The sequence below is a fragment of the Thunnus maccoyii genome, chromosome 4 (genome assembly GCF_910596095.1).
Source record: "Thunnus maccoyii chromosome 4, fThuMac1.1, whole genome shotgun sequence".
Classification (NCBI taxonomy): domain Eukaryota; kingdom Metazoa; phylum Chordata; class Actinopteri; order Scombriformes; family Scombridae; genus Thunnus; species Thunnus maccoyii.
Genome location: NC_056536.1, coordinates 22,801,469 through 22,824,686, shown reverse-complemented (window position 1 = coordinate 22,824,686; position 23,218 = coordinate 22,801,469). Strand labels below are relative to the sequence as shown.

Genomic DNA, 23,218 nt, shown 5'->3' with positions numbered 1-23,218 from the left:
CATATAGCGCATTTCTCTCCTAATTAGCCATGGTGAGAGTTGCGTGGGTTGAGGAAAAGCTTGAATGCTGAGGCAAACAAATGCAATGATAATATGCTCAGGAACGCTGTGGTATCACACAAAGCAGAGACACTAACTATTGGCTGAGTTTGAACTAAACACCAACAGGATTAGAACCAGTCAAGACTAGACAGGCTAAAGAATTAGGCTTTGAGGGACTAAACAGGTAGACACAAGGATGCAGGTTTTATTTTTTAAAAGGTTGGTTTTTATGTATGCATAAAAATAATATACATAAAGAAATAGTAAATATCAATTAAATTGGTCCCTAAAATACTAAAGGTCAGCAAAACAGAGCTGAGCGCAAAATACAGCAAACTGACATAACTAAATGACAAACAGGGAGAACCATATACTGGCCAGCCAAACCATTTCAACACATGAGGAATGGCCAAAACACAATACCTAACAAAGCTACAACTAAACACTGATAATTTGCTGGAAACCCAATTATAACTATATAAAACAATAATAGAATAACTTGCAAAATTAACTTCCATATGCACAAACAATAATACCCTAACACCTTCCTACCACCCACTGGTCCGCACAAACAGAGCCACAAACCGGTCCGGCCAACGAGGGGGGGGTGTGGGTGGGTGCTTGTGGGTGCTGCTGCTACTGCTGGGCAGACGACGCATCTCTCTCGCTCTTGTTTTTTTATAACAGGCTGCTCAAGCGGCACACTCACTCTTGTTTTTGTATAACGGGCTGCTCAAGCGGCACACATACCGACCGGCCCATCGGGATTTCTCCCGGTACTCCCGCTGGCCAGTCTGACTCTGACTATGATCATTCCTGGCTGTAGTTTAGGTGTTTTTAGTAGTTTTTATAACCTCATGTGTGTTTATAGGTGTGATTGAAATATTAGAGACACCCATTTCCATGGTTTTATTTTCAGTCATAAACAGTATTACTTCTGTTGTCTCTTTTGTGCAATTTCCTATATCTTTATACCTGCATTTATATTCTAACTCAAACTAATGTTACAGTTTCAGTCTCAACCAGTATAGATGACTTTATCAATACTTGCAATTTGAATATATTTTATCACCATATTAAAATATGTATATCCACACCATGCCGTGCAGTCACATATATAAGTAGTAGTAGTAGAATACTTTTTAAAAGTGTTAGTTAACATTAATTTTTCAGTGAGATTTAATTCCTCTGCACCCCAGTGACTGTGGTGGTAGAACAGCGCTTCTGTGTTATTCATTCCCTTCTCTTCATCTCCTCTTCTCTGTTTTCCCCGAAGACCCGGTGGCATGATAATTTCTCATTTGATTCAGTTTTGCCTGGCAGAAGGGAGCTAAGCTCACTGATAAGATCTCCTTAAGAACCAGACAAGTTGTCAGTAATGAAGGGAATTGCTTTGATCCGTCGACAAATAGGTCATTTAGACAGTGTCTGGTTTCTGATGCCGGATGATACAGTCATGACTCTCTCTCTCTCACTCTGCCTCTCTCTCTTTCTCTGTTTCACTATCAATCTCTCTTCACTGTAGCTGAGCGCTTCTCATCTCCTCTCTCACCCACTCTCTCTCTCTCTCTCTCTCACATTCACACTCACACTATCGAGACAATAGAGGAAAATCTGTGGAAAAAAGGAAAAAGAGAAAGAAAGGAAAAATGTTTTTGATTATTATTGGTGCGCTCGAAAATGAATTCCTTTGTTATTTATTACCCAATGGAGACATCTTATGGATGTATGTGTGTGTGTGTGTGTGTGTGTGTGTGTGTGTGTGTGTGCTCTGTATTCCTGTATGAGGTGCAAGATAGTGGAATGTGGCAAGAAAGAGAGTTTCCCTCTTTTCATGAAAGGAAATAAAAAGTACTTATATGCAGTCATGAGAGCTCTTCGTTTTCTTCTCATGCTTAGTTTTTTTCAACACATTCCCTCCCTTTCTGAAGCTAAAATGGTAGAATGACAGTGAGAGCTGCTCACTATTGAAATGACATCCCTCCTGTCACAATATTCCGTGATAAAAGGAGGAGACTGATAAAATGCAACAACAGCTAGCTGATTCATTTCCTTTGACAGCCTTTATTGGGTCTCTTAATGCATAACCATGTATATATGCATGTGATTTATTACATTATTAATCATGAGTCAGACATCATGGCAGCAGCAGTGTGTCATCACTTCGCTCTTTGTCAACTCTGAACTGTCCAAACAAGCGTAGTGTAAGAAGTGGTGGTGGTGAAACAATGTTCAAGTCTAATCCTTTCTTGTAATCATTAGTTGACATAAACAAAATCTTTGAGCGCCAGAGAAAGCTCAATTGTGCACGCTGTTGTGTGTGCATACGCAACCATGCACGAATGTTTGGTAGAAACAGATGAGGACGAGGATTCTGGCGCTGTCTCTCGGCAGTTTTGAAAGTGTCTACGTGAACGTTGTGGGAGGGAGAGCTAATTGGCTGGAATGACTGTGGAAACGTGCAGCTGAATCTCTTTTCCCCCCCAAGCAGGACGACTTGGAAATGGGTGAGAAATCAGGGGGGCGGGGAAACCCCAAATGGAATTATGGAGAGCTATCACTTCCTAACTGGTGAGGATTTATACGCCACTGCCAAGGCCAACGGATTGAAGTAATTTCATTTTTCATGCATGCCTTCTGTCCCCACGGAGACCTGAAGCAAAGAGGGAGAGAAGGAGAGAGAGAGAGAGAGAGAGTGATGAGAGTGCAGCAGAGGGAAGAGATGAGAGGAAAGGGGAGGAGTAGAGATGAGAGAAAAGGAGTTGGAAAGGAGAAGGGAGGGGAGCGGAAAAGATAGACAAGGAGAGAGGAGGAGAAAACGGGGATGAATGAGAGGGGGAGACAGTTTGGCAGTCGGATGTGTAATAATTGCTTGTATTTTCTAATGCGACAGGATAGGTAGATGGAGTCAGCATGCTGCAGTCTCTTTGCTTTGCCTATAGAGGAGGGTAATGGCGGTACACTGAGAGTTCAACTGAGCTGCTCGCTGGATATTTGTTAGTTTGGTGGTGTTTAACGGGTAGAGTTTCTTTGAAGTAATGGCAGTCAGTGCCTGCAGCTCGTTAATTATCATAGCTGTCAGCAGTAATTCGCTGAGATATGTGCAGAGCATTCTGATGTTCTCCTCCTCCTATTCCCCAAAGAAAACACACATACAGACATGCACAAATAGCATTAGCGGGATGTTGTGACAGCTTCTTCTTGCATTCTTACAGGGAAGGTGTCTATAACTGATCACATTGGTTTGATTAGAAAGCCACAACTAGATCTTTCTAATCGAGAGTTGATAATAATCTTGATGCTGTTGATGAGCAGGAGATGGAAAATAGTGATAATAGCAGCGTCAGTGATGGTGACAGTTTTTTTTTTTTGTTTTTTTTTTTCCGCCAGGAGGAAGAGTCAGGATGACACCTGTCTAATACTGTATGTCCTTCCCTTGTCCTTGTTAGTTGCTCCAGCTATTTTCTCAGCAGGGCAGAATTCCTGGTGTGTCAAAAGTGTGGCTAAATTGGTTCCTCGAGTGGTGAAAGATGGAGACAACTTTGGACAGTCTTACTCTTCTAGTGCACTCAGGCTCTCCACTGAAATAGTCATTGATTAGAAGGAAAAGGTTGGCTATTCCTGTGTGTGTGTGTGTGTGTGTGTGTGTGTGTGTGTGTGTGTGTGTGTGTGTGTGTGTGTGTGTACAGGATGTGCCTACATGCGGGAGTAAGTGTATGATTGGGTCATTTTGATACACCTGGTGATGTTCACATGTTGTCATGTAGTTAATGGACAGAGATTGGTGGTTTGGACTCTATTTGGGCACTAAATTGAAAAACTCCTCTAAATGAGTCCCAGTTACACGAGCACTTCAGTCCAAATCACAGGCCTGGCAGTGCACTTAATGCACCTATTAGCTGTCTATCTGGCAGGGAAAACTGAACCAAAATACCAGACTATTTCTTAAAGAACATTCTGGTTCCTATCTCCCACGGTTATTATACAATTCTCCTCTCATGTGCACCACTGGATTTGAAGCTCTCTGAGACTATTATTTTCCTCTGGCCCTTCTTTGCCTCCTGAAAATGTGTTTACTGTTATGTTGCCTGTTGTTGCTTCCCTAATTTCACAACAATTACAACCTCATATTTTCAGTTTCCTATCTAATTGTCATTTGTGTTCACAACCTGTCTGTATTCCCAGCGTGGCTCCAGCTAGTCTTTATAAATCGCCACCTGACTGTAAAGGCTAGCAGTAAATATATGTTGATTTCATTTCTCCCTCCGCAAAATATTGAATTCAAATTTCTCTTTTGATGAAGTCCAATTCTGCCAAACAGAACGCATAGTGCTCCCTGCGGCAGCACTAATGGAATCCTTGAATATGTGGTGGCTAGAAATGCCAAACTGTGATGAATGTGTGTGTGTGAGAGTGCGTGCCCTCCGTTTGTGTGCCGGCGCATGTTTCTAGTGAGTAATGTGCAATATCAGGTTTCTGAGATGATTGTGTAAGGACAAAATTATTAAACTCTAGGGCTGTATATCACAAACTGGTCCTTGAATAATAAAGACCTCACAGTAAATATTGCACCAAAAGATGCGAGTTGGTAACTGTGTGTGTACGAGTTGTTTTTTTCAGTTTTCTGGGTACGACGGAAGAATAGAGACAGAAAATTAATAAGAGAGAATGGGGTGTGGCTCACTGAAAGGCAGTATGATGCTTTGATGAACATGTATTGATTGAGTGTTTCTCTGTTTGTTTGTTTGTTGTGATGCAGATTCGTTCAGACCAGGACCAGGACATCTCGATTCGATACAGCATCACTGGGGTGGGAGCAGATCAGCCACCCAATGAGGTGTTCAATATCGACCCCGTGGTGGGAAAGATGTTCGTCACCAAACCTCTTGATCGAGAACATCGGTCTTCTTACCATGTGAGTCTCTCTCTCTCTCTCCCTCACTCACAGACACATACACACATGTTCATGTTTTCAACTTCCTGATGTAAAATATTAATGGGACAACAGACCATTGTTTTTATGTGAATTATTATAAGATATATTAGCTCAACGTGACAAATTATGACAAAACAAATCAGCTTTAGAAAAAAAACATTTCATTTAATCCATTCTATAAACATTACATAACAATACAGCATTTCTCTGAACAGTTGTATGTGTGTGTGTGTGTGTGTGTGTGTGTGTGTGTGTGTGTGTGTGTGTAATTGCACCTTTTTCGCTCATATAGGTGGGTGAAGTAAGTCAGAGAATGTGCTAAGTAATCATTAAACTCTTAGCCAGTCACATTACTTGTCTCGTAGTTTTTACTGCTGTGCAAATTGCAGTGGTGCATGACGAAAAAGCTCACCAAATAGAAAGGAGAGACAGCTTCGTAAGCAGGAAATTAATACCGTTGCTTGGATGGTGCGGAGTAACAAAAACATTTTGGGGAAAAATATTTGCTTTCTTTCTGAGAGTGAGATAAGAAGATTGATGCAATCTCATGTGCATTCACTGTGAAGCTGGAATCAGAAGGTGTTTAGCTTAGCTTAGCATAAAGACTGCAGGCAGAGGGAAACAGCTAGCCTGGCTCTGTCCAAAAAAAAACAACCCACCAGCATCGCTAAAGGTTCCTAATGAATATGTTATGTGAAGACTGGACCGTGATGGAAATGGCTGATTTAAGTTGTATCTTTCAACGACTATCTGGCATGATTTATATCAGTTGCCTTTATTACTTAGTCTGTCTTTGTTTTCATTCCGGTCTGTACTCACACAGCTTATACTCAGTCTCAGTTATTTAGAGGGTTTTCTGTTTATTACGGATAAGAGAGGTTGTAGTGTTGCTTGTGTATTTGACTTGTATTTATGTGTATTATGTGGCAGATCTATGCATGTCGTTTTATTATGAAGAGGATTGTGTTTCTGGGTTTTTGGTTTTCTATTCTATGTTTTGCTTCCTGTGTTCCTGCGCTCCTCCCCAGCCTGCTTCTCCCTCTGCCCTTCTACACACCTGCCCTGCCCTGCTCTGTGTTCTCCCCACCTGCACCTCATCTCCTTGTTAGTTCAGTTCGTATTTAAGTTTTCAGTTCAATCTTTGTTGAGTCGTTTTGCCTGCTCCTGTATCACCGGTTCTTTTGATTTTCAATAAATAGTTCTGCTTTTGATCCTGTCTGCCTGCTATCTCATGTGTTTGGGTCCACTTGTTCCACTGTCCTATATGCCACTGAGTCATATTAGCAGTTTTTGCCAATATACCAACACCTCTCTTGGCGAATCCTCATTTGAATGAAACACAAATTTTGTTGCACCTCTCCTCCCACCTTTGTGCTGTGTATACAGTCTGGCAAAATGTACTAACTTGTATTGCTGCTTGCACTAGTCTTTGAGATAATCTTTGAACTAGTCTCTCATGAAAATAGAGCCTCAATGCTTTGATATCATGAGAAACCACACGGGGTTCATCAGTTTAAGTTTCTATCTCTGGTTTTCTGTCTCTGTACTTGTCCCTATCCTTTTATTTCTATGTGAACCTAGTCTGAGTTACAGTCCTGGTGAGCAAGCAAGCTCAACCTTTTTAGTGGGAGCTGAGCAGATTTATACCCAAGGGGAGCTCCAATCAATGAGGTGATTTGTTAAGGAAGGCAGAGGCTTGCTAAAGGCTGCTTAAGTTAAACTCCGTGTTTGTTGTAGAGGAAAAGTGTTAGTTGGAGTGGAATACAAAGTGCAAGGAGAAACCAGATGAGACAAGGTAAAGATGTACGAGTAAACAGATGAAGAAAGTTGTTGCAGATCAATTGAAGGCCTCTCACACTAAATGCTGTGAGAGCAACAGGAAAGCAATTCAACTGTATGAAAAAAAACATCCTCAATCCACGAACTGTAAAGATTTTTTTACTTGGATTTTATTTGCTGAGCAACATTATTCAGGAAAGCAATAGCACACACAGAAAGTTAGAATTTGACTTTGTGCTCTTTCATTTGTTTACTTCAAATTTCATGCAAGGACAGAACAAAGTTATGGTCTAGTTCTTCTTATTTCAAAAGAATGAGCACTCTGAAATTCAAAACCAGCCATGCAACAAGATGCATTCTTATGAGGAAAACACCTTGGAGCTTCTGCTGTTATCTCTATCAGGATGCTGCCTCTTTGCCAAATGCAGAGCACTGCCTGGTACGGTCTGTTTTCTCCCCCTGCCTTTCAAGATAATAACTTTAATGTGGACCCAGAATTACATTTTGCCTTCTTTAAACATGGCGGTAATCTCTGACTCCTGCTGTTATTGAATTAGGGTGTGGGTGCATGAGGGATGGAGGGATGAGGGTGGGTAGAGATAAGGGGCCTGGCTCCTAGCCTGTTACAGCACAGCAAGATGCGATATGCGATGGCAGCGCACGGATATTGGGTGCAGGACAGATCAGACAATGCAGTGGAAAAAGTAAAGTCAAATTAACCTCGAGGAGACCTGAAGGCGCAATTTCGGTAGAGGTGCAGAATGGAAGCAGAAGGCGGAGAGGAGAGAATGGGCGGCAGTGGAGAGGATCTTCACCTCTCGGAGGAAAAGAAACCGATGGAGAATGCTACTTATTGTATTTCCTGCCACAACGAGCCTGGAGGCTATTTCACTTATCAGGCTCTCATGCTCTTGCAGTGGCCAGGTGGCACTTTCCCCATCAGGCATGCTCAGATGGAAGGAGTGCCATTCCCTCAATTCTCCATACATGATAGGGGGAAAAAATCTGCTCATGTTACAGTTTTTCATCTTTCCTCTCGATCTGCTCCTAACATGGTTTAAATTTTCCCTCAGCTTCTTCCAATTTTGTCACATTTCCTTCCCTATTTTTGGCCTCCCTTTAGATGAATATCCCTAGCGTCAAGTCAGACATAGGGCCCTTCATTGGTTGTGTAGACAGTTCTCCTGAAATTGATTGTTGACATTTAAACAGAATAAATATTTACCAGCCTATGTTGTTAGGAGCAGGATGTAGATAGTATCTGAATTCTGTTTTTTTTCCACTCATATGATATAAACTAAACATCCCTGTTGCTTCCAGCTGACAGTAATATCACTGAATAAGTCATGTTCAGGGATATAAACATTCCCAGGTAAGGTGAAGTGAATCAGAACAGCTTTAGAGAGAGCCGAGGAGTTCATTTTGAAATGCCACTTCAGACTGTTAGCTTGACCTTCATGTATGGAGTGAAAAAACAAACCAAAAGCTTTTTTTTTTTATCCCCCCCGAACTCATCATTTCTCTGATAATTCAGTTATTTTCTCCTCTCTCATTTTCATTCATTCAGCTCTCATTTTTCTTTTCCTCCAGACTTCATAAGAGGCAAAGCAGTCAGGACACATTTTACAGCATGTATTGATTTTAGTAATAACTTCATGTCCAAACTTTGTGAGAAATCCTAGTTGGTGATTCCATTGATTTGAGCACTGCTGAGTTGAATTTGAGATGGACTGACTGTGTTTGTGGAGTCAGAGATTTCTCTTTCAAACAAAAGCAGACAGAATGTTGGCCTGGGATCCGATACAGACCTGAAACAGACATCTCGCCTTTACAACAGAACCAACTTCCAATAAAATAAGATGTTTCTTGTTTTGGCTTCTGCTCAGATAAAAACTATTGGGGACTAAGTGAGAAAATATATGATCTCTTCAAGAAAAATAACCAAATTTTTTGACTTTCTACCTCTGACCCTACTTAATAATGTTGTTTAGTTTTAGGAAATATTTTTTGAAACTTTTATACTTTATAATTCAATTATACATATTTTATCAGTCTGTGTGTTCGTGAGCAGGGTTAAATAAAAAATTCAGAAAACAGTGTGGAGGTGTGGAGGTTTTTTCTCTTTGGCATTAGAGGTGCTGTGAAAGAAGTCAGCTTGGAAGGATGAAAACACTTGCTTTGAGTTTGTTGGTGTTTTATTCATGTTGCTTCTCCTTTTCTTTTGACTACTCCAGTGAATGGAGACAGTTGGGAATAAACTGAGAGGATGAGGATGTCATTCAAACATGCCAACAACTTAAGAATTGCAGTTAAAATTAGCCATATAATGATTCATGTAATTAATGTAGATCAAGAGTGTATCAAGAGTGTATGGTTGGTTTATTTACTGTTAATTTATGTGCATCATGCTCTTTTTATTATGTGGCAACACAATTTAAAGTTACTACAAGGAACTTTTATCTGTTTATGAAACAGTCTCATGATGCCTCTGATGCCTCTATATGACCTACATAAGCAAACGAGAAGATTGCTATATAGTTTTTCTAAATGCGGTCAGATTCCCCACGAAATAAGACGATTTACGGCACACAGACCGGAAGAGCCTATGTTTACATTACATGTAGCATGGTATCATGAGAGAGTACAAAGATGTTGCTAGGACGAGGAGAGGACATTGGTCTTCATTTGATAGCATTAAAAGTAAGGTCAGACTTGTTGCCGGCTTCCTGACTCATTTTTAAAAAGAAGAGAGAAACAGAGAGAGTACACCAGAAAGCTGAGAGCACGAGCGGGAGAGAGAGAGCAGCGTTGGTCGAGCAAGCTAGAGAGTGATTTAAGAGAGTGGGCGGCGGTGTAGTGAGAATAAAGGAATTAATCTGAGAAATAAAACGTTCTTTTCTGATTGTTTCACAGCGGTTACGTTCTAAAGCACAAATAAACATGCCCACACCTCTGCACACGTCCACACAACTCTGTGGGAAGATGCCGCATTGCCAAATATGGTGTGGATGCAGCCTTACATGTAACATAAATGTATGAACGGCACTAATACAAAGTTTACTTTGCTTTACCATCGTCATTTTACAATTATTAATCTTACATAGCCACAAACAGATACAATATCTCATTACTATGCATCCTGCAAACAGCTGTATTTAAAAAAGAAAAATAGTATTAAAAATAAGTAGCATCTGTCTTTCACTCGCTTCCAAAACAAATGCACGTGATAGCCAAGATCTTTACGACATGAGGCGGTGGCGCTCATGGGAAATGCAGTCTTCATTCTGTGAAAACACTCCTGCTTTTGTCCACAGGAGCTGACAAAATCAACATAAAATGAAAGTTCCTTGTAGTAACTTTAACAGCAAGCCAAACTTAAACAATAAATGCATAAGAGTCTGGGTTCATCTTAGTTGTGTCTTTAATAAGATGCCGTTGTAAATGCATTCATGGATCAAGAGTGAAACTGTAGAAAAACACAATACATAAGTAATTCAATAGTGTTAGAGCTGGTGCAGTGACAAGGTGATTGTTTACTGCTACATACTAAATGAATTTTAATAAACCAACATTTCCGAATTTCTAATAATAATGTGCATGCACTTAACATACAACATAGTTCTCACAACAGCCTACATTCTGTTTTATCTAATATCAGCTCCACGTGTTACATCTCATCAATTATAGCATATATCTTACAAGGTTCACAAAAGCATCCTCCTCACAAATATCACCAAATAGAATATGAGGTCACATAACACAGAAACTTACATATGATGCTTTCACAAGCTTAAACGAAAGGATGGCAGCAGATAAGACAAGTGTCTGCTCATTGGTCTACATGAGGAGAAATGGTTGCTTTCAGGTCACATGAGAGCTACTTCCTGTTCAAACAAAACCACCACTAGGAGGTGCTAAAACACTGTTAAAAAAGCCTGGGGCAGGACACGCATTTATATTAACCTAGCAAGTAATACTTTATAATGACACTGGTCTTTATGCCTTTATAAGTCTAACAAAAGAATTTGAAATGTGGCATAAATATTTGTATTATTCATGCATGATACTTAGTTTCACTGATAGAGAGCTCATATAAGATACATAAGAGTATTTACATCCATCCATTTTCTATACTTCTTATCCCGTAGACCTTGTAGGGTCACAAGGGAGCTGGTGAGAGGCAGGGTACACCCTGGAGAGGTCCCCAGTCAATCACAGGGCTAACATATAGTATAGAGACAGACAGCTGTGGAAGCCAGAGCACCCGGAGAGAACCCAACCACTGTACCACTGTGCCCCCCAGTATTAACTTCTCTAATCACAAACTACATTTACAAGAAATTGTATAAATTAAAATAAATACTGTATATTTGTCTCAGGAACGCTGTCTGTTGATGCTTTAGCTTTGACTGATGTTCAACTGTAGTGTCTTTTCATTAGAAACAACATTAAAAACATTAGACAACCAATACAAGCACAAAAGCAAATAAATCTCATATCAAACAAAACAACAGACTTATCATTATCAATTCATCACTTTCTGCTCTCATATAAATAACTGAAAGTCATAAGTGAACCTCTTGTGTTTATGTTGGGTTTTTTTTTTTCTTTGTCTTCCAGCTGCGAGCCCATGCCGTGGACATGAATGGGAACCAAGTTGAGAACCCTATTGATCTGTACATCTTCGTTATCGACATGAACGACAACAGACCTGAATTCAAAAACCAGGTCTACAATGGCTCAGTGGATGAAGGGTCTAAACCAGGTATTGAAATATGCATGTATGGATAGATGGGCAAAACAGGAATAAATAGAAGCAGGAACAATCATAGGAGCAAAGTATTTATTCAAAGATTTAAGAAGTAGAGGGGGGTGACGATGTTAAGACACAGGTGAACAGTAGAGGAGCGATTAGTATATCAGGAGAGATTGGTGTTGTTAAAATTATGACTACACCAGTGAATCTTTGACGCGACCGAGAATTGTCTATTCCCCTTGATTTAGCCGACAGGCAGAGAATCCGTCTTCTACAGTGGCTTTTCATTTAGCCGGCTGCAGCAGTGGCCATAAACCAAAGAGGGTGCTCAGGCTGGAGAGGAGATTGAGGATTAAATGTACCACGCTGTAGCACCACTGGGTCATTTTATGCCTAACCTCAGAGCGGAAGAATCGCGGAGATGAGCTCTCTGTGTGCATGCACATGTGTGTGAGCCTGATGAGCCAGAGTTTATTGCACCAGAAGTGATCTCAGGAGGTTTTCAGGTGTTCCTCTTTTTGTCTTTCTTTCTTTCTTTCTTTCTTTCTTTCTTTCTTTCTTTCTTTCTTTCTTTCTTTCTTTCTTTCATTTTCTCTGTGCTATACCGCTATCCCCTCCCCCTCAGCCTTGCCCCACACAGCAGACAAGTCTCTGTGGCATGCATGACATTCAGCTGAACAATAATCATAAAAAAGAGAGTTTTAGAATTTAGAGCTCCAGTGGTTTCAATGGAAGGCCAATTACAGACTTGAATTAGTTTGCAAATTAAAGAGTCATTATGGAGACCTAATCCTGTCAGGCACAGCTTAGGACGCCCGTACAAAGGGTCCACATTAAACCCCCTAAGAGTGCAGCTTAATGAAATTACCCCAGCGATGTGTGACACATTGTGATTCTTCATCTCCTTCTCTCTATCCCTCCATCTCAAGAAAAAAAAGCGATGGGTGAAGGACTGGTAGTCACTCCACTTGGAATCAAACCAAATATGGTGTCTGTCCTCTATTTCTCTTTTCCTCTCCCTCGTTCTGTTCCTGTCGGCTTTTTTTTTCTCTCGTCTCGCTGAGAGGCCTTTAGAGTGCTCCCTCTGGCCGAGTCATTGACAAATGTTGCTTTGAAATGTAATGAAGTTTGAAATGGGAGCTGCGGTTACAATTATCCTCGGACAGGGGCTGTCACTGGCATGATATCACTATCTCTGACAATTAGAATCAGCTATGAGAGAGGGAGAGCAAAAGGGAGAGAGATGAAGAGATTGGGTGACAGGCAGTGATCCGACAGAGTTATATGAGTGTGTGGAGGCAGAAAAGCAAACAAGGGGTGCATTCATGGAGGGATACTGGCTTATTCTCGGCAACAGAACTGTGTCTGCATATGACTTTTCTTATTTGTGCTTGTAGTCAGAGTCATTATTCTTTATAGAACAGGTTCCCAACTATTTCAAGGCTGGCATAAATCAATTTAAGCAAGTGTTATCAAACATGGAGATGTTTTTCTTTAGCTAAACGGATGTGCATGCTGATCAATATCAGAATAATGTGATTAAGGCTTACCAAAATCTGTCATCAATTAGCCAATTATGAAAAACTGGGATACACCGCATTTGCAGCATCTTTAATGTATCCAGTGAGTATAGTTGTTACAGTCATTATTTACAGAACAGGTGTCCAACATTTCTCTGCTGGCATAAATATGAAGAGCTCAATGAATGTGTACATTATAGTAAGTGTTTTTAAACTGTTATGGAACATCCAGGTGGTTTATTAGCTATATAACAGTCTCTACCTCTGTCTCACTTTAAACTACCCAATAAAATACAGATTAGCACAGAATGAAGTTACATAGGGACAGAGTAATTAGAAAATAAAAATTTAAGTGAGACTAATGTATGTTCATTTTTCTGAACAGTGGCTACTGTGGCCACAAATTACATAATTTTCCTTAATTTTTCAAGATTCTCTTGAGTCAGTTGCTAGTTTTATCCTTGCGTGTTGAAACCTTTGAAATGTTTATCTGTCACACGTTGAAACAGTCTCACAGAACAGAAAAGTCATGAAGCCAGCAAACTGTGTTCACGCGTGTTATAGTGGAAATTTAAGTCCACCCTTACGTTATATTACTGCATGCTTGGCTACTTGAACAGAAACATTAACAAATATTCTTTTCTTCATCAGGAACGTATGTGATGCACGTGTCAGCGTTCGATGCCGACGACAACACTACAGCTAATGGAATGGTGCGCTATCGGATCCTGTCCCAGACACCGCACAGCCCTATCCCTAACATGTTTACCATCAACAGTGAGAATGGAGATATAGTGACGGTGGCACCTGGTCTTGATCGAGAGGTTGGTCTTCATCTATCTCAAAGCATTCACGAAAAGGCTGTAAAGCAAATGTTTTACAGAGGTAAAATATCATAAAACTAAGCAACATAATAAACACAACTGCAGCGAGTATAATGCTTTTAATCATGACAGTCTGAATGAACTATCGCTGGTCAGAAGATGCACTTTTATCTTTGTTTATGGAGCACAGTTCCTAACAACGTTGTTTATTCTGATGACACTGAGATACGACTTACAAATGCTTTGTAGCCATTTGTCACCACACAGTCTCATCCATCCTTTTTTTTTTTTACAGTAAATTGCCTTATTCTGCGGTCACCTTGTTTATGGAGCTATAAAAGTTGTGACAAGATCCAAATGTGTTTATTCTAGCGACATGGATGTGCCAGTGACAAGTCTGCAAAGAAATCTTAGAGACAGATCATCCACCCAAACTGTCACCAGTGACAGACCTATTAACAACACATCCCGCTGCACTGTGCTGCTCACGTTATGTTGTGTGTGTGTGTGTGTGTGTGTGTTTGTGTGGTAAAGATAGAATGGGAATATGTGAGATAGAATGCCCTTGACACCTGTCAGGCAAACACAAAAGCCCATATAATCACATCTACACTCGATAAAACACAAGCAACGTCGGGGAAAAAAGAAAACTGAAGGGAGCAATAGAACAAAAACAGAGCTGGGCAGACGGGGTATTACAATAAGTTGGGAGGAAGTGAGTGTGAATTTGGCAGTGAAGATAGGTTGATGGAGAAAGTAGGATGAGACATGATGATGACGCCAGAGGGAGAGAAATATGGATTGAACATGGAGTAAAATGACTCAACTGAACCTCTGCTTCCTATTTTTACTCGGTTTTATCTGTACTCTGCCAATCCAGCCAGTCACCCCTAATGTAGGATTAAACTCACACACACTTGTTTGTACTTCTATACTTGTAAGGACCCATAGTGACATAATTTATATTTAGCAGTTAACTATTTTTTACCTATATTTATCTAGAGTAGTGTCACTGAGAGCAGTGCACTTCTTTTCAGGAATTCCCTGTTCAGTCACATATACTTACACACATTTACATCTGGAAGTTGCCCCTTACAACCAGATGTTACAACTCAACCACTGAGCACCTCCACTGCTCAACGGCACTTCAGTGGTGGTAATGAGAGATGGGCAGCCTCTCAAATGTGAGACTTATCTGCTTTTTGATCTGTTTTATATCATTTTAAATTTAATATTTTTAGATTTTAGGCTGTTGCTCAGATAAGACAAGCAGTTTGAAGACATCACCTTGGCTCTGAGAGATTGTGATGGCTATTTTTCACTATTTTCACAATTAACTGTTGGAGGTTATGTGATTAATCTTAGAAAAATACAATATGTATTAACAGATTCCATTATTCTATGATGAAAATAATTGTTGCAACCATAGTGCATGCAGAATGCATCGCAGTAAGAATGCACAAATTAGACACCCTTAAACATGGTCAAATTTCCAAAACTTGAGGTGAACGTATGTAAAAATGCTAAAAAGTTACCTCTACTTCCCCATCAAACTGATGTCACATCCTTCATGTATGCCCACAAATGGCCAACCATTCCATAGCCTTTGTTGCTAAGGTTGTTGCTAAGGTTGTTGCATGGGTTGGTTGTTCGCGTTGTCCACTCACATATTTCAGATCAGATTCGGGCTCAAACATGCACAGATGTATTTGAGAAGTTTATATTTTGTGTAAGTCTCACAAACGAAATTACACCTAGATATATTTTCCGCCATTTTGAATTTGGTCCAATTTTTTTTGTCGCATTTAAGTTTAAATAACAAAAATGCCCCTAGAATTGCCTAGACTTGTGAGAAAGTGTATAGAAAACCATGTCTCCCCAGTGACGCAGTCAGTAAGTCACCTTCTCTGGGGATATAAAGGTACAGCTTTGAATCCCCAGTTGGCCAAGTCCTACTTGCCAACAATGTAGCAACAGACCAAGTCACCGTGATGTCATACAGTCATTTCTGAATAGACAACTGGCAGTTGATTTGAATTGCGGAGATATGTGAAACTTGTCTATTTCTCTTGTCATTTTCAGCATATACATGTGACATGCTTCACTCTCCATATCATCTACCAAACACACCCTACCAATTTGGCAGTCCATTTAAGCTGCAAAATTTCCCATCTTTCTGTCTGCCTTGCCAATGCCAATGCTGCCCTGCATCAATATTGCTGCCTGCTCTTTCAGCTTTCTCAAATCATAGACTCTGCTATCGTTGCTCCTGTGACTGCCATCCTACCCTCTGGCTCTGTTGGTCGCTATGTCTCACCATTTCTGATTCGGAGAGTGAGTCTGGGTCCTCGGTGGAAGACGTTGTCTTCATTCCCGAAACCCAGGCTCAGTCCACCGAGGTTCTCTCCGAGAATGAATTGGTCCCTCCACGTCTGTGCTGCACCTCCCACATCACCTGCTAGCAACTTGCCGGATGGCCTGTGCACCACATCCTGGAAGTGTTATACGCCCACAATATCTCAGCTCCATCTGGCCTTAACCATAAGGAGCTCTTCAATTACCTCCTGAGTCAAGAAAGCTACATCGATGCCCAAAAGTTCAACATGAACGCCAGTAATTCAAACAGCACTCTTCCAAAACGTAAAGCTGCAGCAAAGAGGTGCACTGCTTCTCAACCAGCCCCTACCAGACAATGTTCTCTCAAAAAAAAGATTGAAGTGATTCTCTGCCTGTAATATAAACAACTCGGGGCCCATCCTCTCAACCTTTGAGATGGCTCAAGCTGCCCCACTTCCTGCTGATGTCACTCCCCACAGGACCCTGGGACCTGCAGTCCCAGCTGCAACCATGGGTTCACCACCTTTGCCTTAGGATCTATAGGCCTACGTTTTAATTAAAGAGATCATTGTTTATTTGCAAAATAACTGTTCTGTTAATGTTACTAGTTTAAGATTCAGAGAAATTACATGGCAATTTATGTATTTATATATATTCATAAATTAAAAAAGCAATAATTTGCTCTAATTTTTACAGGCCATGACATAAATCTGGTGAAGATTCTGTTATGCGGTACTGAATCTGCTGACAAGACTGCTGGATTGTGGGGGATTATTCTGTAGTTCTCAAAAATAGCAATCCCAGATTGTCAGATCTGGCAGCAATTTAATCAGAGAGTAGATTGGTCTTTAGTTGACGTGCCCCGAATCAGCAGACATTTCATCTGTGGTTCCTTCTCTGTCCAAGAACTGCTCTGCAAAAAGTGTCCACCTCGAAATCTCAACCCCAGCCAAAAACTTCAGTGTTAAATTCTGTAAGCCATCCTCCAAAGGAACAGGTACCTTTTCCTTCAGGATTTAAGTCTCTTATCTGCATTAATTTCAATGAGAATGTTTGTACATTATCTAACCATAAATTTATGCATGTGTGTAGATCGCGTGGAGACAGCCACCCACACTCTGTGTCCCAGGAGGCTTCATCCTGCAAAATTGGGGAAATAAATATGAAGCATCCCTCGACTCCAGTGAATGTCCCTGCTCTTTCTAAGCTCTTTCAAATCACCCTTATAGATGCTTTGTCAGTTACTCTACCTCACTGGCTTAGTTCAAGGATTCATAGCAGGTCTATGCTGGCTCCTAAAAGTGACCCATGTCTGTAAAAACCTGCAGTGTGCCCTTAAGGAGCCAGAAATAGTAGACAAGCTCCTATCAAAAGAGGTTAAAAGGGGATAAATGATAGGTCCATTGTCAAAATCTCCCTTCTCCATCTTCAGGGTAAGCCCCATAGGTGTTTTTCCATTTCCATCACAATTTTTTCCATTCAGAGTATGAATAGCTTAGTTCCCCAAGAACCTTTTTCCTTGTTCTACGCTTCCGTAGATAATGCTGTGCAGATGAGTCGGCAGGACTTAGTGCATGGCTGGGAAAAGCAAACATTATGGATGCTTTCAAAGTCATGCCAATCCACCCCTCGCAATTGCATCTATTTGGTGTAAAATGGTGTTCAAAGTTTTACTTCTCTGTTAAATTTGGTTGCTGCAGTAGCCCTCACATTTTCAACACCTTGTCAGAAGCATTGTGATGGATTCCCTACAACACCTGCAAATTCCCTTTTGTCCTGCATCTTTTAGATGATTTTTTAGTAGTTGACTTCCCCTCTTCCCCGCCAGCTTGCAGCATCTTCACAGTCAAAAGCCTTTTCCATGACTTAGGTTTACCTTTTTCAGAAGAGAAAAACCTACGCCCTTCTACAATTTTGGAATTTCTTGGCATCACCCTCAGTAGTGTGCTTATGCACACTACCACTGCCACAAGACAAGCTGTCTCACATCAGAGCAGATATCACATTCTAGTCTGCTGCTGCCATTCTCTCTAAAAGAGATCTCTTATCTCTATTAGGCCACCTTAACTTCACTAAGTGCATCATCCCTCATGGTCATTCATTTATATCACGTTTGCTAGTATTCGCTAATTCTGTCCAAAATCTAAAAGATGTTGTAGTCTTAGACAAAGGCTGTCACTCACACTGGGCCTTGTTATGTGACGAGTGGAACAGTATTTCTGTCTTTTATAATGACTTTGTGGAGTCTTCGGATCCCCTCCAGTTTTTTACCGATGCGGCCCCTTCTGTTGGTTTTGGGGGCTTTTACAATAATGAGTAGTTTGCAGATGTCTGGCCAACTGAAATTCAGTCCCTTAACAATATTTACAAATCCACTGCTCGTTTATGGTGTTTCGTGATAAAGCTGCTACAGTAGAAATAATCAATAAGGTCAGCTAAAAAATACCAATAATAAACAGTCTCATGGGACGTTTTAACAGCATTCCATGCCCTCCATTCAATCAGATGGCTCTCGATTAAGCATGACCAAGCCCCTGCAGGATCTTTTGTACTCTACCTCCAATTACATGAGACTAAGTTTAGCCAAAAGCACAATCAAAGCCTATGATTCAGCCTGTTTTTTCTTCTCTTCTTTTTGCGCCAACCTCCTCCTTAGTCCTTTACCAGTAGATATCTCTGTAGTTTGTGCATTTATTGTGTTTTCATCTGAATCCCTCAATCTTCAAATGCAAAGTATCAAAGCCATGCTAGCAGGTATTCACTTTCACTTTCAATGTCAAGACCCAGCATCCCAGAGCCTTCTCAGGAATCCTTCCATTCAGCTGCTCCTCAACGGCCTTAAAAAAGCGTGTCCTCCAGGCAGTGATAAAAGACTGCCTCCCACTATTTCACTGGTGCATAAGTCGGTGTCAAGTTTAAGGCAAGGTTGTTTTTCACTTTATATTGATATAATGTCGGAAGCAGTTCTGCTAATGGCCTTCTATGGGTTTTTCAGGTGTGGTGAATATACCATCAGGCCTCTCTCCTTTAATCCTAAGCATGATCTCACTTTCTCTGATTTAACATAAGAAGAGCACATGTACTCTATATTCCTGAAACACTCAAAGTCTGATAGATCTTGCCAAGGTACCCAAATTATCATTGCTAAGACTAACACGACTTTTTGTCCTTTCTCTTCCATAATGAAATTCCTGCATTATCACTCCCTAACCCATCAGTCAGCACCCTTGTTAATTATTGATAGTTGCAAACCTGGTTCTCCTCAAAGCTGTGTGATCTCTGCCTGAGCTGCGGCCTACCCCCAGAACACTATTACCCTTACTCCCTAAGAAATGGTGCAGGTACAACTGCAGCTCTCCATCTGCCTACCTCAACACTAAAATCCCTTGGCCGCTGATCATCCTCTGCTTACCAACACTATGTCAGGCTCCACAAGAAGGAGATCTTGTCCGCACAAAAGCTCATGAGCTCCTGCAGCCCTTACAGCATTAATAAATATTTGTAGCTGCTGGGTTGCTGGGTTAGAGTATTCATCCATCTTAGCATATCAGTCTTCCTGTAATCAGTGTGAACAGGAAGACTGCTGTTCACAAGAAAGAATATTTCCCTCGTGGCTGAGGAGCTCATGGGGAATGGCCACATGGCAACTGGTGCCCAGGCCCACACATAAAAGTTTCACTAGATAGCATGTTCCCCTCATGGCCGAGGAGCTCATGGGGAGTGGCCACATGATGGTTGGTGCCAGGCCCACACATATCAGTCTCACTAGATAGTATATTCCCCTCATGGCCGAGGTGCTCATGGGGAATGGCCACATCGCGGCTGGTGCCTAGGCCCACACATAGAAGAGCTTCACATCAGTAATTTCAGGCTCCAAATCTGTGCAGTTTTGGAAGGGAAGATATTTAATCATCACTCCAAATATCTCATGTAAACATTAGGGATGTGCAGAGAGCCCAGTATTTGTATTTGAATATATTTGTTGAGGCAGCAAATTTATATCTGTATTTGTATTTGAATAAAAGTGGAAATAGGCGTAAAAATCCTGTTTTTGTTTTTATTATGCTTTTAATCTACAGAACAGCTTGTAATGTGTTGAGAAGAACTTCAAAGGCGATTCTTGCTTTGCACTTTTCATTTATTGCCTATTGTTTACAACCTAACTTTGTGGAAAGGAGAAGTGGAACAACAGGTTATGGAGAGTCTCTTTAAGCCCTTCAATTGTGTTAGTAGCTCAGCTTTATCTTTCGGGAACACCCCCAACTCCAAGAGTGATGTCCAAATAAGGAAATGTTTGTCATGTAGCAGGTTGATGTGACTCCCCTCGTTGATACCTGCTGATACATTTAACAGGGGAGCAAAGGAGACAGACTGAAGTAGCAATGTAACTGACCCACATGACACATATTTAACATGTTTTTTTTTCTTTCAGAAAAGAAATCATTTTAAAAATATTTGTACGAAATAAATGTTCATAAAAAACCCACTATTTGTGCTTTGCTAAATAACGTATTTGTATTCGGGCACACTCCTAGTAAACATATCTGCAGGGAGTGATGAGATCGGAGTCTAGACACCAAACTGTTGACACTTTGCTGTTGTAATAAACAGTTCAAACATGAGTTGTGTGACTGAAATGGAGTGACGCTTGTGAACTAGTTCAGGCAGTCAACTCGAGCTGCACTGCTACATACACATGTGACATGCCTCACTCTCCATATCATCTACCAAACACACCCTACCAACTTGGCGGTCTATTTAGGCAGCCTTGTCAATGCCACTGCTGCCCTGCATCAGTATTGCTGCTTGCTCTTTCTGTGTTGGGTCTTTGATAAACCAAATCTACCCAACAGCAACATCTCACCGCCGGTCAGACTAACTGCTAGCTACCTCTGTCACAATGGGAAGCTGCCTTACCATTGCTTTACACATTCATACTTACTTATGCTTACTTTTAATTACTTCAAATACTTATTGCTTATACTTACTTACACTTATTCACATGTGTTTCTTTGTTTACTTTTTTACCAACTTAAACTGACATTTATTTTTGCTCCACACCATTAAATTGTATGTTTTTGTTGTAAACAAACATTTTGACTGGTCCTATTCATGCATGTTTTCAAGTGTTTATTGAGGTCATATTAAGTCAAACAAGCATCCAAATGCTTGCAATCTGTTTGGACCCTGATCATTGCCACTTGCGGTTATATGTGTTATTATAGTTTATTAGTATACTCATGCATGCACACTTAGTTTCTTTGAGTACAAACATACTTCTGTTTTCCTGTAACATTCTCGTTAGAGAGCAGAGAGAAAAATAGAACTTATATACTGTACATAGACTTCACAGGAAGATGCTACACAGCACACTACGGTGCTTCCCTGGTCCACTTTTAGTCAGCACTTTGGCCCTTTGAAACTTTTCTGTGTCTCCCGTCTCTTTCTTGGATTGGGGTGTTGGAGGTGTTAGGAACGACAAAAAAAGAAAGAAAAAAACACACAAGCATCTATTTTTGGTAGTCCTCCTCCCTTGCGTCTAAGCTGCATCCCCTGCTGTCTCTTATCCTCTCCTCTGTTCTTCACTTCTGAAATGTCGTCTTCCTCTTCTTTATAAACTCCCACACTGATTCTCTTCTAAAGGTTTCCACCGGTCTGCAGTGGACTTTTAAGAGCTTGTTGACAGTAACAGACCTCAGTCCTCCAGAGGAATCTGAGTATGCTGCGGTGTTGTTGCAATGCTGAGAGGTTCAGAGGAGCTCTACATAATTACTCCCTTGTCTAATTAGTGAGAGTGTTGTGTACATGCTGTACACTGGCTGATGGGACAGTCAACCACTGCCTCTAAACAAGATATGGAGAAAGAGAGGTATGTGTGTGTGTGTGTGTGTGTGTTTACGTGTGTTTGAGGGTGCTCGTGTTTGTGTACGGGTGTTAATGAGGGTGTGTGTACAAGGTTGGAGTTCAGCATCTCGTCTAGCATCAAGATGAGAGAAACTGAGAGGCGCTGTCTAATCCTCATGATGTGGCGTCCTGGCCTAATTGGGATATTTACTCAGTAATTAGCAGGTGAGAGAGACACTGGGAATGTAATTGGGAATCTCAGTGACGAGACACATTATCCAGACAGTCGGCTCCCGGGCTCTATCCCTCTCGCAGCCCATTAACTGCACCTTGGGACAGAGGAAGAGACAGGATGGCGACGAAGAGAGCGAGGGATGGAGGGAAGAAGGTTGGCAAGGAAGATGTACATCTAGAAGCACACGAATGCACCCAACTATAACATAAGAGAACCATATTTTTCAGTTTCCATTGAAGTGACACTGTGTCATCTCAAAAGATGAAATCGCATTTATCATTCCCTCATATTATTGCTCCATAGATAGTCTATTAATCTCTGTCAGTTGGATCATTGTCTTCACATCTGTCCATCAGTGGCACTGAGTAAGCGATGTCTTTGATGACATACCCATGGGGAGGCTTCACAGCGCAGCCTTCAGATGGTGTGAAGTCTGGATACATTCGGCTGAGGAGGTTTCAACTCAGTCGAATGAAAGACTTCACCTTTGTGATTCTGTGTTTCAAATAAGTCCATGAACAGCTAGTATAGAAGAGAACACAGGCTCAGCTTTTTTTTCCTCTGGGAGTCACAGTCTGTAGCTGTTGCTGTAGACTCGAGGAAGAGAAAGCTTTTTACACACGAATAACTGTTTTTTTTTTCCTCTTTTTTTGCCTTTACAGAAAGTGTCCCAGTATACCATCATCGTTCAGGCCACTGACATGGAGGGCAACCTGAACTTTGGCCTTTCCAACACAGCCACTGCCATCATCACTGTCACGGACATCAACGACAATCCTCCAATGCTGACCTCCAGAACTGTGAGTTGTTACAAATAAGGAAATGGGAAAGGGTAACATTTCACAGAAGGAGAAATTTGAGGGTTCAAGGAGGAAGATGGAAATGATGAGTATGTTGGAGACAAAGAAATACAAAAAGATAGAGATAGGAAGATATTGAAGAAGA

General features: G+C 41.0%; 1 protein-coding gene across 4 annotated transcripts in view; it reads left to right on the top strand.

The window, feature by feature from the left end:
• LOC121895088 (cadherin-4-like) overlaps nt 1-23,218 on the top strand; it is a 276,647-nt gene that overhangs the window by 222,033 nt on the left and 31,396 nt on the right. For all 4 annotated transcript variants that reach the window (XM_042407923.1, XM_042407925.1, XM_042407922.1 and 1 more), the window contains 4 exons: nt 4,802-4,957; nt 11,378-11,522; nt 13,685-13,857; nt 22,936-23,073. In XM_042407923.1, the coding sequence (XP_042263857.1) occupies nt 4,802-4,957; nt 11,378-11,522; nt 13,685-13,857; nt 22,936-23,073 (612 nt within the window). The remainder of the gene's footprint in view (nt 1-4,801; nt 4,958-11,377; nt 11,523-13,684; nt 13,858-22,935; nt 23,074-23,218) is intronic.